The following is a 13790-nucleotide window of genomic DNA, read 5'->3' on the forward strand; positions in this document are numbered from 1 at the left end:
CGCTCGATCTGAAGTACTAAATTATGAGATCAATATTCGCATTGAAGTCTTTTCTAGTGAAAAGTGATTCATTTGTTTTCTGTTATGGTAAGGAGATCTGTTTGAAGTTATGGCAGGAAATTGGGTCCAAGTGTGCAAGCGTTGGTGGCCCACACCACTTCCTAGACTAGCACAGCATGCCCATGGTGGCGGAACTAGCTATATATAGTAAGTATATATATAAATTAAACTACACTTTTATTAAGTTGGTGTTGGATTATATATCTACTTGATGCAATTAAGTATCTTAAGCTAGCAGTAGTGCATTTGTATTTGCATATGTATTATTACTGTTGTTGATACTTAATATTTTATTATTTTTTTGGTCAGCTGTTTTCTTCGATTTAATTATGGTGGATCGTAATGGAGGCTTGAGCAAGTCCAACTTTTGTCTATCAAGTTGGTTTGGACAATTGCAGTAATAGTTTTGGGTTTCATTTTTTCTGGTGCAGTTGGTTGTTGATCTGTTTTGGCTTTGGCTTTGCTTGTTTGTTTCAGAATGCTATGCAGCACTTCTATTCATACTGAGCCTTTTTTGGGTGTGTTGTGTTAGAAAATCAAAGTGGAGTTAGTAGCTACTTAAGTGAAGTGTGATGTAGAGACAAAAAGAGCACTCAGTCCCTCTAAAAAGTCTAAATAGCTAGCTTTTTGATGAGATGTAGCTTGTAAATAACCCCTCCAAGTGCCCTTAATTTGATCATTGCACAAGTTAGCTCTAAGTGCACCAGATGACTATTTCATCAAAACCAGGGCCAGACTTGTGCAGAAACAATATATATAGGACTGCAGAGCTTCAAAACCTTCTTCATTTCGAGAGTATAATAGGCTATAGCCAACAATATTGCATTAATTATTCAGCAAGAAACAAATATGGAGGTCAAATCCAAACAACGTAGACTGCCTCTTAACTTACACCTGCTTACCAAGATTTTTTGAAAAGTTACTTCTATGAATGACTTTTGAAAGTTGAAATAATATAAAGGCCAATGTTTGATAGCAATGAGTTACAAAATTGAATTCTGAATTTCTAAACAAACAAAGTTTATTGCCAAAAAGAAAAACAAAATAAGTTTGAAAACTTAATTTTTGTTTTTCAAAGAATAAAATGCCACGTAGTCAAAATTCAGAAACTTTGACTATGAGTTGTCATACCGCTTTAACATATTTGAGATTAATCTGGTGCGTGAAAACTAGTTCAGGACATTTTTTGTAACAAAAAAAAAAAGATTCACACAAGTTTCTTTTCTCGTTCGAATATCTGATCGAAAAATTGTATGTTCGACGGCAATACCATATAGTATCTTGATTTGTGTTACGAATTCCTCAAAATGATTACACTTAGACCCTGTTTGGGATTGCGGTGAAGGATCCAAAAGCTGCTGTGGATGACAATTCTCAATCACCTACAGCAGTTTTGGTGTTTGGTAAAAAAATAAAAAACTGCTTTCTCCCACAATTCTCAACTTCTCACAGCAAAAACAGAAAGCAGGTTTCTAGGTGCTTTTGAAAACTGCAGTGAATCACAACAACAATAAATATTTTATTTTACCCATACTACCCTTATTGATTTCTACAATTTATATTTGTTAATTTTAAATTAAAAAATATGTTCATTGTTAGTTATATTTTATATTGTGATAATTAATTATGATATTTTATTTGTACGATTAAAATTATAATATACTTAAAAAAATAATAGGAATACTTATTTAATAATGTTGTTCTTAAAAAAAATTAATGCTAACAAAAATTTGGAGCCACAAATTTTAAAAATAAGTAAAATACACTTTTAGCATCATGTCCATTTTAGTAATTATACACAGTCACAACACTTTTACATTAACATTTACCAAACACTTTGATATTATTTTTTGCACTCACAGCACTTTTGAAAACATAGTTTATCAAACACTCAACTGCTTTACTTTACAGCTGACTTTACTTCACAGTTGTTTTTTCTCACAGCAATACCAAACTGGCCCTTAAACAAACACTAATGTCTAAACCCTAATCTTTAAACTTTTAACTTTTTAACGCATGGTAATAATTGCACCCAAGTCCTCAGTGTTATAATTTGAGTTGTAATAATTTTTCCATAGCTTCCTCCTATAAATAGGCAAATAGCAATAGTTTGGTTGTCCCTACAAGGTTTGAAAGCGCCAGAGCTTCGTCTTCCCAATCTTAAGCGAACGCTCTTAATCGCTCTGTAAGTGGTTCCCTTATCCCGTTTTATTCTTTTACGAATTGCTTGCTCTGTTCTTTGCATCAAAATTGGCATCACAACCTGAATTATAATTTATTTAGATAATTTAGAAACAAGCATGACCCATTAGATTTCTGTTGGTTTGTTTGAAATCAGGGAATAACATGTTTAACCCAAGCTGCTAGTAAGGTGGGAAAATCTAATGGGTCGTGCTTGGTTTGGTTTGGATTTTATTTGGTCGTCGAACTTTTCAGTGACAGTTGTACTTAAATGGAATGAGAACCTGAGATGGGATTTGTTTTGGGTGAACTTGGTCTCATGGGGTGGTGGGCTCTGTTTGGATTATTCATTGTTTCTCATTAAAATATTATAACCTTACAGAATTGTCAGGCACACTCACAGAAACAACTTTCTATTCTGTATGTTATACTCTAGATTTTCACCTTGTTCCACTCCAGAGAGCCAAAGAACTGTATAGTAAACACTGGAATTGTGCTGGGTTTTAGATTTGATGGAATGAATTGCAGACTGCTTGGGTGTATTGTTGTTTTTCTGCTAAGCTGGTTTGTTTATGAATAGAGAATCTTAGTGAAAAAGGAACATGTGAGAATATTGATGCTAAACATTAGTTGCAAAATCCAGGATAGGTGATTGGGTTCTTTTACTTAAGAAAGAATGCTTTTGTTTATGTTAATCCAATCTGAGAAGGACCAGAATTTGGGACTGTTGTGCCACCATTTGGCACGGAGGATAGTCCTAGATTTTCCTTTTGTGTTTGTAAGTGTATATTGGTTTGTTTGATACCATTCTTACCCAAAGGGCAATGAATTTGAACACTGGCTGTTTTGGTTGTGGGTTGAAAGCATCTTGTGCAGGAAGCTGCATTTGGGAAAATAATTAGAATTTAGAAGTGTGTTATTTTGTCCTTGTCTTCATAAATTAGAGGTTTTTAAATTGGAAGATTGAGTATTCCTGTGTATAATGACGCCAAGGATAGTTGCTATGATGTTAAAGTTGATTAGGGCTAAATTTAGAGCTGGCACAGAATGGTGGTGGTGTGAGCAACTGTCTGACTATTAATTACATTATTATTACTTCAATGGCCTATTCTTGTGATTTCTTACATTAATTCAATATTATGTTTCCTAAGTGTAGAATCCTTGCTGTCTAAATGATGGTGGTGTAACTCGGGTTTTTGAAGTTTGTTTGATCAGGAATAATAATCATAATCTACCAAATGGGGAAAACCAATCCTGATGAAAAGATTCTCAGCTACAATGATGTTGTACTCAGACGATCAGACTTGGATATCCTCAGTGGCCGGCATTTTCTCAATGATCGAATCATCGAGTTCTACTTCAGTTATCTTTCATCAGGCCAGTTATCGAAGGAGATCATACTCATTCCACCATCGATTGCATTCTGGATAATGAATTGCCCAGTTGGTGACAGCCTAAAAGAGTTCCTAGAACCTCTTCACTTGCCTGATAAAAAACTGGTAATCTTTCCTGTCAATGACAATGATGATGTGAGTGAAGCTGAAGGTGGGTCTCATTGGAGCCTACTTGCATTTGAGAGAAATGCTAATGTGTTTGTTCATCATGATAGCAATCAAGGGATGAATAAAAGGCACGCCAAACAACTTTATAATGCTGTTTCCAAATTTATGAGTGTCTCCAGTTCAACAGCTGTTCCCACTTATCAAGAGTGTACTGATTCACCACAACAAATGAATGGTTATGACTGCGGCGTGTATGTATTGGCCATTGCAAGGGTTATATGCAGCTGGTATGGAAGTCAAGACAAAGATGGAGATAATATGTGGTTCTCTGCATTGAAGGAGCAGGTCACCCCATCTTCTGTTGCTGGAATGCGAAACGAGATCCTGGAGCTGATCAGAGGTCTCATGCCCATGTAGTGAGGTTCACCTACAAAGTACGATTAGGTGAAAGGGATGAGAGAGAAACTCATGGTTGGGAGATCTTTAGACCCAAAAGGTTAACTTTCATTGACTCTGGAACTTGACATATAGATATAGTTTGGTCTTCTTGCTACAGTCATATTTGTAGAAATCTTATAGGACATGTCCTCTTCCTCCAAATATGTATTGGCAAGTAGAAGCATGTGATGGCTTTCTCGAGCTTCTGAAACCCATATTGGCAATCCAAGTGTTGGTTTACAAGTTGTGCTGCTCCTACTTTGTAATACTTGTCCTATGAAGGTTTTCCTAAAACTTTTGTGATATGAAATACATGAATCTATACTTTTTGTTGTGCATTTTCGTTTATAAGAATTATGCATTTATTTCAGCTTCCATAATCTGCAGCAAAGGTCCAAAGGAACAACAGTGGCTGCATAATCTAGCAGAAATAACGAGTCATTTGTTACTTTAAATGTTAATATAATTAGATAAGTAATTCATCCATTCCACAGCATAAAACAGATCCATGGCTAACCAGACATGTTACATTGCGTGAAATTTTGCAGCACAACGCTCGTCATGAAATACCCTCACATATTCTGTTGAATTAGTGGTATTGGACTTTGATGCATTTGCACTTAAATCAATGTGCCCTGATCCATTGAATCTCTACCACGACTGGTGGGTTCACCATCCCACACCGAACAACCGGGGTAGTGGCCGACGACCTCGATGGTCCAGTGAGGAAGGGAGAGAGAAAAAATTTGGTATGATTTGGACACACACGACTCATCCAGAGGCTAGCAAAGTCGCTGACACCACTTTCTTTTTTCAGTTTTAAATAAGGTTAGGTTGATTTGATGAGATTTGGTTAATGAGTTTTATCATATTCTGAACGGCCAATCAGAAAAGAAATTATAGTAATAACCCAATAATGACCCGTTACCCGTCACCCAAACGGGTCATTGGTATCGAGGATTCCCAATCGAGAAGAACTTGCCTGCACCCCAATGACACCAGCTGGCATCCCCATCCCACCCTCTCTCTCTCTATCTCTCTCCTCTCTCTCTTTCTCTCTCTCTTTCTTTCTCTCTTTTTTTTTTTTTTCTCTTTTGTGATACCACCTGTTACCACCTGTCCCCTATCACGGTAAGTTATTTTCTTCCCAATCTAGATGTCAAACAGTAAAGCCACCAGCCACGCAAAGATTAAATTGCCATCACACAAATAGAAGAATTGCAAATAAAACAATTGGAACATGGTTTATTACAAAAGTGGTCGTAATAGTAAAAGTAAAACCTCAATAAGTAAAAATTACATGCGGCTCTCCTATCACATTTATATAGTAATCTTTTTCAACTTGGTAAACAAGGAATAAAGAAACTGGGAAGAAAATGACAATGACAAGAATGCTGGGGTGGTGATTGAATTTTCAAAAATAGGGGGGAAGCTTACGCAAATAGAAACCTCCAGAAATTCCTCAACTCAAGTGGTTCTATTAACTAAAGAGAAAACTAACAACCAACTTCTATTAACAAGATAATTACCCACTTTCTGTACTTGCAGGGACGCAAAACATCAACGACTGAAGTGAGCTTTATAAATTTATAATAACCTGTGCGGTGATTTTGGCAATTTTTCTTAGACTTCGAGCATAATGGAAGACAAAAACTGCACAAGGCAATCATCCATTTCAAAGACATTTTCATAAGCCCTGTATCTGCAAGACCAATGGTATCAGAAATGAAAAGCTCAGAAGAAGACTATTGAACATTTGAACCATCAATGAAAATTTTTTCACCCTAATACATGCTTATACATTTCACTATCACGATTCACGGAACTCTTAACATAGGTTATATATACTTTTTTGTTTTAATAATAATATGATAAAAAAATATAGAGGGGTCAAGAAATATCATGCGAGATAAAAATTGAGGTTTAGGAAAGTTACAGGAACCTTCCTTTTATTTTCAAACATTACATTAGCCTCTCTTGTCATGGTAGATTTTAAAATAGTGATAATAACATTTTTCGGAGAGTTGATGCATATGATGATCAATTTTTTAAACTTAGTTACACAACTACGGGATTTAAAAACTATGACGAAAATGGCAAGACAAAATTATTCAAAAAATTTCTAGATTATACTTAGCCAGGGGTGGTTGGTGGACTTTCTCAAAAAAAGTGGGAGGTTTTCTGTATTTCACTAAATCTCACAAGAGGTCTGTGTAATTTACTCTTATTTATATTTAAATCTTTAAGATATATGGCCTTTTTTTCCCGGTGAGTAGATCCTCATCCAACCACTTCATAAAAGAGTACTGAAATGGGAGCATATTTTTAATAATTGTAGGTCCCACCTCGAAATGATCAATATGAAAAAAGAAGGTCAAAACTGTGTAGTTTTGATATTTCTTTAAAAGAACATGTGTCACTTTGTGGTGCAACTAAAGCTTGAGGGGACCAACTTTATATATAATATATATGATGGCATTAAGAATAATAAAGCATTCCCCTGTCAAAACCTTACACAAACTGAAGCAAACCAAACACGTTCCTGTTGATATTCATTCTGAAGTTTGATTCTTACCACATTTGTAGGTCATTCATATCATGCTTGTATCCATTGGGTAACTCCCTAGCACCCGCAAGAATGTAGCAAACTCCTGCCAAGGAAATGTCCAATTCTTTATCACTGATATTAAGATTTATTTCCTTAGAAAAAAGAGAAAAGAAAAGGACAAACCTTGAGATGCCTAAGGGCATTCTGTGCATTCTGATCAGCCATTGATGCTTCAAAATCCACATAAAAAAGATAGTCAAAGTATCTGTAAGAGAATACAAGACATGACATGATCAGGAAAAGAAAGATAACTACACAACTCTTTAATGGATGCAGAACAATTACAAAAGTTGGTGCCAAATATATGAGAGTATTATATATTTCATTAATATGGAAATAAAAATCAGTTGAGATGTTTACTGTATTTACTTTGGAAATCCGCCATTATTATCATCAGATGCTCGCAGGGGCTGCTTCCGCAAGGGACGGCTTTCAATCTGGTCAAAGAAACAAATTAAGCTATGAACAGATACCTGCAAACGCAACTATAGGAAGACATACAAAAAACCAGGGCCTACCTTTGTAAGATTGATTTGACGCAAAGCAAAAACAGCAAGTGCCTTAAAAAGGACTCCAGGGCCTTCCTCTAGTGAGAAAACTATACTTGTCTATAAATTCAAAAACCGCATGGTTAACAAAAAAATGCACTTTATAAAAAAAAAAAAAAAAAGAGGGGTCTTTCTACAGTAAAATGGACTACAATGCATTCAACAATTCAACAGCCAAAAGTTGTGAATCCTGCAAGGGTTTAACCTTGAATGGCCTATCTGTGCCAGGAATAATTGGTTCTCTTGCAAGTATCAGAAATCGAGTAACATTATCGCAGTCATCCTGAAAAAACCAAGCATATAAGTGACCAAAAGAGTGAAATATAACTCATGAACGCACCAATGTTCATGGAGACAAACCTGAATATCTTGTGCAAGTATCTGCAGACCATATATCCCTGCAGAGGCTGAGCTGGCAACTGCTCCTGCATCTTTTAGTTTGTGGAAAGCAACATGCTACAATTTATAGAATTCACAGTCAGTTACAACAATATAAAATCTATATTTCAAATTTTCAATTAGGTGAAATTAATCAATTATATTAATTAATCTAAAGATTGTAGTTTTTAAATGTGGCCTCATAACACAATTTATCTTGCAACCTACTATGACCATATAGGACCAGAAGGTCGCCTGAGGTGAGAGAAATGAAAGTTGTCCCACTTAAAATAGGCAGGCCCACTGTGGTGGCAGTAACGGAAGTGGTTCGACTTAAAATAGGCAACAAAATATAACTTAAGAAACAGAAAGGAAAAACTCTGAACACAAACACCAGAACTTCTTGGAGTAGAAAATCAGCTGCCTGAATTCCTGATCAAGGGCTTACCTTTGCTGCACCAGCAGTATCATCCACTGCTTCTCTGACCAATCCCCACTTTGTTAATGTGTGCTCACACTGAGCAAGAGCCTGAAATATGACTAGTTATGGGGAGAAATCATGATAAAAACCATATGCAAAGAGAATCTAGGAACACCGCTTAATATACCTGTGGATGACTAAGAACCCTTTTCAGGTCCTCAACTTCAACACCAGGGTTAGCTAGTAAGCAATGCCGAACTGCAAGTTTCACTTCCCCTACTATATGCAACCTGTGCCGGAGTAAAAGGTCATAATTTCTGTGGATGCTTCCACCTAATGAATTCTCAATTGGTAAAACTGCTCTGTCCACAAGCCATCGTTCAACAGCCTGCAATGAGTTGAACCAAATAAAACCCTTATAGTTATCCCAAATCTAAGAACATGGTTTCTGTTATTAGACAGTTTAGATATTTTTCTATTAGTGATTAAACCAATAACCATACTCCTTGTAAGATCAAAAAAGAGAAAAACACACAAGTAACAACAACACAGAAAGGGGAGGAATACAATTGGCTCTAAGACACATGATTGCTATTTAAGTTATCAAAGCTACTGTTATCAACACCCAAGCATTTAAGGGAACAAAAATTAAAGCAAACAACATTGCAGTAAGAGTAGGATGACGAGATTCTTCTCCCTAGCCTAAAGGTTACAGATAACATAAGAGCCTAGAAGTAGGTTCACTCCAATTTCTTAATTCCAAAATTCCAACAATATAGAGCATGCAATGAGTAGACTATTTCCCTAAAATTATTTTGAAAACTATTTTCGTAAAAGCTCCTTCCATACTTTAACATATTAAGACAAATTTCTCCATCATTTTGATTATGCATGAGATCCCAAGTCCCAACGCTTGAATTGTATAGAAGACTTCTAAGTCCTCCAAATTATCAGCATAAGAAGTTCCTTTAATTTAAAGAGAAGGAGAAACAAATTTGCAAAATTCTGTACTTTCATATCAAATTATCAGTTGCTAAAAGAAGAATCAAAATACAGATGCAGAGGTCATTATTCATTAAATGATATTGTATACATAAATGGTATATAATGCTACCAAAAAAAAAGTTAATACAACTAAACCTAACAAAGAGGAAAATGATGATAATGAAAAAATAGTCAGTACTCACTTCAAAAGCAGTATCAAACTGTTCACAAGGCACCGCTTCACAATTTGGATACGCCTTCTCCGCAGCTGACTCACTGTAAGCACCACGAACCCCCTGAAATTCAACATTCAGCCATCTATAAATAATTGAATCAATCCCCTTCTCAAATCAGTACATAAATATCAATCCCAAAATTAAATTAGATAGCCCAAAAAAGTACATTATCCAAATTAATTACAAATTTACACACCCAAAAATTATCCCATGAGAACTTACGGAAATTTTACACACATTACGCATTAACCAAAAAGTAATATTTACACTTAGAACATAAACAATATATACATACGTATATGCATACATATAAAACATATAATTAAATAAGCACACACACAATGTATTTCTAATTTATTCAGCTACCTGATATGCAACACGAAGACGAAATCCTTCAGAGACCGAATTGGAGACATGGGTCGAAGATAAAGGTCCTGAAGCAACAAACGAAATCGAAAATGACATCCAGTTTCCATAAAATTACAGAACAAAGACACTGAAAGCAAGAGCAAGTAAGGAAGTGGATGGTACTTGGAAGAGTGTGCAAATCTTTGGATACGACGTCGTATGGGAAGTCCTCCAAGGCGCTGTCCAATTCGAGCGCACCCCCAACCAGGTGGCTGAGACCGTTGCCGTGGCCGTTGTTCCTGTTGTCGGCCCCGCGATGAGAGGCCGCGACCAGGACTCTACGACGGCGTTTCGAACAGAGTCCGACCTTCAAAGTTGTCGTTTTGGGTAAGTGACCGGACGGCGAGGGATTAGATGATGTGACGTGTGGTGAGCGAGGGGCTATTGCGGAGCGTGCAACGGAAAACGCCGCCATGGCGCGTGGAGTGAAGGTCAAGACGGCACCGGAGAAGACGAAGAAGAAAAGATTAATGGCGGGGCCGTTTCAAATGTTTGTTAAAAAAATGGCCGAGATGGAGAGAATTTCCGAGATCTGTTTTTAACTGTAGGGATCGGCGGATTTGCCTGCGCAGCCACGATCACTAATCCTTTGTCTTTTAAGTAATAAATACATCTGACCCAAAATAAAAATGTCAAATTACATTTTGTTCACTGTAGCTTTCATAATTTAACTTTTGTCCTGTATTTTCAATTTTATCAATTTTGATCCTGAATTTTCATAACAGTTGCAATTAAGTTTAAAGTGTTAACCCCGTTTATTTTGAAGATGAAAATCTCACATAGCACACGTTAACTTCGTCTATTCAAGATGAAGATGTCCAAAATACTCATACACGAGCTAAAATACGTGCGTGCCACATTGGATTTTGTCTTCAAAATAGACGGTGTTAATGATTTAAATTGGATTGTAATTGTTATGAAAATACATGATCAAAATTGCTAAAATTTAAACCACCGAGCAAAAGGGACAAATGATTGAAACTACAAAAGATCAAACTTGTCGTTTGGCAAAAAAAAAAAGAAGTAATAAATACTAAATCAGAGCATTTCATGCCACTTGAATTCGAGCCCCAAGTTTATTGAAAAATTTGAAAAACTAACCTATTTTGATTTCTATTAAAAAATTTTAACTCTTTTTAAAAATTTTAGAATTCTGGCAGTATTTAAGAATGTTTGAACACTTCTCGATGTAAGGTCAACCACTACTTGATGGTCAAATTTATTTAAAAAAAAGTTTAAATTTTTTAATTGACTTCAATTTGGGTTAATTTTTCAAATTTTTCGAGTTTATTGGAGCCTAGCTCAGCAATGTTACAAAGACGTTTATAAGCAAGTTGGGCTAGGGTTTGCCCATTTTGAGCTTGAATGATGCCTGTATAGGGCCTGTTTGAGGCCTGGGCTATGCTTATAAGTAAGCTAGGCCCAAGTTTGTTTTGGGCTTCTGTAAATGTCTGACCTACCTCTCTAGGTCTGTGTCTGTCAGACTGTCACATGGGTTTTTTTTTTTTTTGGCATCACATGGTTCAGTCAAAAGAGATAGAGAGAGAATATTTGATTAATCTTGAGCAGGACACCACTTGGGCATGCTTGCAAGTTGCAACAGTTTAATTAGCATAAAAACTCAAACGGACAAGGCATATTTACTAGTCAAATCGTTCAATTAATTAAACTAATGAAATCTTCAATATTCTCCAATGGGAATGTTAAACAACCCCCCTCAAACGTGTTTTTGGTTTTCTTCCTTTTTTTTTTTTGTGGAGGAATTTTGGTTTTCTTCCTTTAAATGGTCGTTTCAAATACCAAAACCTATAATAAAATTCAGATCATGCTTTATCCACCCTCACTTTTCTATTTTTCTATTTGTAAATGCATAGGAAAATTTATTAATTTCAACAAAACGAGGGAATAAGTATATATCCACGTCACTTTTTATTTTAGTATATTAATTTTCTTTGACATGCATGCTTAAGTCTTCACCTTATTCTTATGAAGTCGTATAAAGAATTATATTCAATCACCGGCAAATCTCTTTAAACTTTAAGGATCATTCCAATAATAAAAAATGAATAAAAAATAAATATGTTGAGAGACTTGGACAAGACCAATTAAATTGCATTGATATTTTCGTATACGATATCACGCGAGAGTAGAGTGCGGCTACGTACTTCTTGAGTTCTTGAGAATTAAGGAGCTTTAGAGTTGTATCTATTGGTTTCTCATTAAAAATTATTAGAAGACAAGAATAGATTATAAGTAATTATTAACTGTCTAATACTTTAGTATTATATCTCTCTACCTTTACTTTGTATCTTATAAGCAATAATGCTAGGGTATTATAAGATATTCCAAATTTGAATTTCTTAATGAATAGACATTAAACCGGAAAAGACATTATTTAGTAACCTTCCAAGAGTTTAATTAGAAGTTATTGAAACATTAAGAGACTTTTAAATGAAATATGTTAAATTTTTCATAGAATATTTCATTGAGTACTTAAAGAAGAAACTCATATTATGATGATGTTCTTTTCAAAACTTATATATGTTTACTCTTTCGTTTTTATGTGAAAGAGGGAATGGACCTTCTGTCTGTAGCAGCAACATGCATACATCACTACGATTGAGTTACATCATATCATACATGCAGGGTATACGTTACCACGCTTTGTAAGTTATAACTTGGAGTTGGAGTGTAGCATTTGCCATTCCCAGAGTCCGACAAAACCCAATCCGTTACCAAACTCTCATCTCATTCAGCCCATGATGACGTCTACGTGTTCCAATCTCGTGCCCCGCGTGACCCTCGCATCATTATTCCCACGTGTCAAATAACCAACCGCATCTCTCTCTCTCTCTCTCTCTCTCTCTAGTCCATAGTCTCGATTATAATGATAAAAAAATTGGGGAGAATTATCCTTTGCTTGAGGAGGGAGGAGAAGTGTGGGGGCCCACGGAGAAAGCCCACTAAGGCGGCCCAAGATGGATTTGACAGATGAGAGGGATTGGCAGTAGAGTAGGGACTGTGGGTGTGGTGTTGTTGTTTGGTACTTTCCTCGTAAACTGAAATATTCGTCTGGTAGCCGCATTGTTGGTGCCACGTGTTGGGGTCAGAGGGGCCGGGGCATCATCCGCTGGATCCCACTCTACGCCGACCAAATCAGCCATAGTTGTCCCTACTTGTTTCTTTGCTTCTCAGCTCCATTCGGCTAGTCGGCTCTACACTCCCGCTTCTGGATAGACTGGACTCTCCAAACATACCCTACTTTGTTCGCACTTCTCCACTTCGATTCAAACCCTGCGTTGTTCGTAAAACTAATTAAACCCAAAACCTTTATTAAACTCAAAGCTCCTGGGAATAATCCAGGTGGTAAATGAGAGAGTAGGAATAAAAATTATGATTAATATATAATAGGTTGTGGGTTTGATTCATCCAATATTAGGACTTAAAAAAACAAACAGAATTATAATACATGTCTTTCATTTTGTTTTAATGATTAAAGTTTAGCCACGTACCTAAAGATTTTAAAGAAACCACAACATGTCATTTCTTTTAGACATTTTAAAAATAATATAATAATGTATTTGAATGAAAAAAATAAATTTAGAATTTCGACAAAACTCTATTGTTTGGTTTTGTAAACAATAGAAATAGTAACTTGAACTCTAAATTTCATTTAAATAAGAGTTATTCTCAAAATTTGAAGATAGAGAGATCTTGAGGAAATTAAATAACTCAAACCACCATGGTTGCGTCTGCTTTCGTCATTGCCACCATCACCAATTTGCATCATCAACACTTGAAATTTACAAATCACATGGTTTTGAAATTTTCATGAGTAAAAAAAGAAAACTTATCTACATCATATCATGTACAGGATGTGGTACGATTAACCACTCAAATTAATGATGCCATGCATGAAATTCATTTTATTTTTTTCATATTTTATTATAAAATATGGACAAAAAGCTTATGTGGTTCAAAGTTGGCTCTGAATGACTGCTATCATAACCTTCACCCAAAAAATAT

General features: G+C 35.6%; 2 protein-coding genes across 5 annotated transcripts; one reads left to right on the plus strand and one right to left on the minus strand.

The window, feature by feature from the left end:
* The first annotated feature begins 2176 nt into the window (after positions 1 to 2176).
* LOC147296727 (Cysteine proteinases superfamily protein) lies at positions 2177 to 4513 on the plus strand. Of its 2 annotated transcripts, none has more exons than XM_086228373.1 (2): positions 2177 to 2245; positions 3444 to 4513. In XM_086228373.1, exon 2 carries the CDS (start codon positions 3480 to 3482, stop codon positions 4158 to 4160), a length of 681 nt encoding a protein of 226 aa, XP_086084499.1. In that variant the 5' UTR covers positions 2177 to 2245; positions 3444 to 3479; the 3' UTR covers positions 4161 to 4513. The 2 variants fall into 2 exon arrangements, with proteins under 2 accessions (XP_086084499.1, XP_086084503.1); XM_086228377.1 differs by having other exon boundaries at positions 2187 to 2245; positions 3457 to 4513.
* Positions 4514 to 5376: 863 nt separating this feature from the next.
* Positions 5377 to 10332, minus strand: ADT2 (arogenate dehydratase 2). Of its 3 annotated transcripts, none has more exons than XM_086238566.1 (12): positions 9888 to 10332; positions 9723 to 9790; positions 9324 to 9416; positions 8324 to 8524; positions 8164 to 8244; positions 7698 to 7793; positions 7543 to 7620; positions 7308 to 7397; positions 7159 to 7226; positions 6913 to 6994; positions 6757 to 6832; positions 5377 to 5834 (listed from the first exon to the last, which is right to left on the minus strand). In XM_086238566.1, exons 1-11 carry the CDS (start codon positions 10177 to 10179, stop codon positions 6773 to 6775), a joined length of 1209 nt encoding a protein of 402 aa, XP_086094692.1. In that variant the 5' UTR covers positions 10180 to 10332; the 3' UTR covers positions 5377 to 5834; positions 6757 to 6772. The 3 variants fall into 3 exon arrangements, 2 of the variants coding, with proteins under 2 accessions (XP_086094692.1, XP_086094683.1); XM_086238557.1 differs by having other exon boundaries at positions 5377 to 5883; XR_015121467.1 differs by lacking the exon at positions 5377 to 5834 and having other exon boundaries at positions 6779 to 6832; positions 7150 to 7226.
* Between the last annotated feature and the right edge of the window lie 3458 nt (positions 10333 to 13790).

This window comes from Dryas octopetala, chromosome 1 (genome assembly GCF_963921425.1).
Source record: "Dryas octopetala chromosome 1, drDryOcto1.1, whole genome shotgun sequence".
Taxonomy (NCBI): Eukaryota; Viridiplantae; Streptophyta; class Magnoliopsida; order Rosales; family Rosaceae; genus Dryas; species Dryas octopetala.

What these genes read in the sequence shown, in the direction of transcription:
- LOC147296727 (XM_086228373.1), top strand. Translation starts at nt 3,480, where the DNA reads ATGGGGAAAACCAATCCTGATGAAAAGATTCTCAGCTACAATGATGTT.
- ADT2 (XM_086238566.1), bottom strand. Translation starts at nt 10,179, where the DNA reads ATGGCGGCGTTTTCCGTTGCACGCTCCGCAATAGCCCCTCGCTCACCA. An exon ending in AGATTTGCACACTCTTCCAA is followed by an intron (nt 9,791 to 9,887) that starts GTACCATCCACT and finishes TTGTTGCTTCAG; the next exon opens with GACCTTTATCTTCGACCCAT. An exon ending in TACTTGCACAAGATATTCAG is followed by an intron (nt 7,621 to 7,697) that starts GTTTGTCTCCAT and finishes TGGTTTTTTCAG; the next exon opens with GATGACTGCGATAATGTTAC.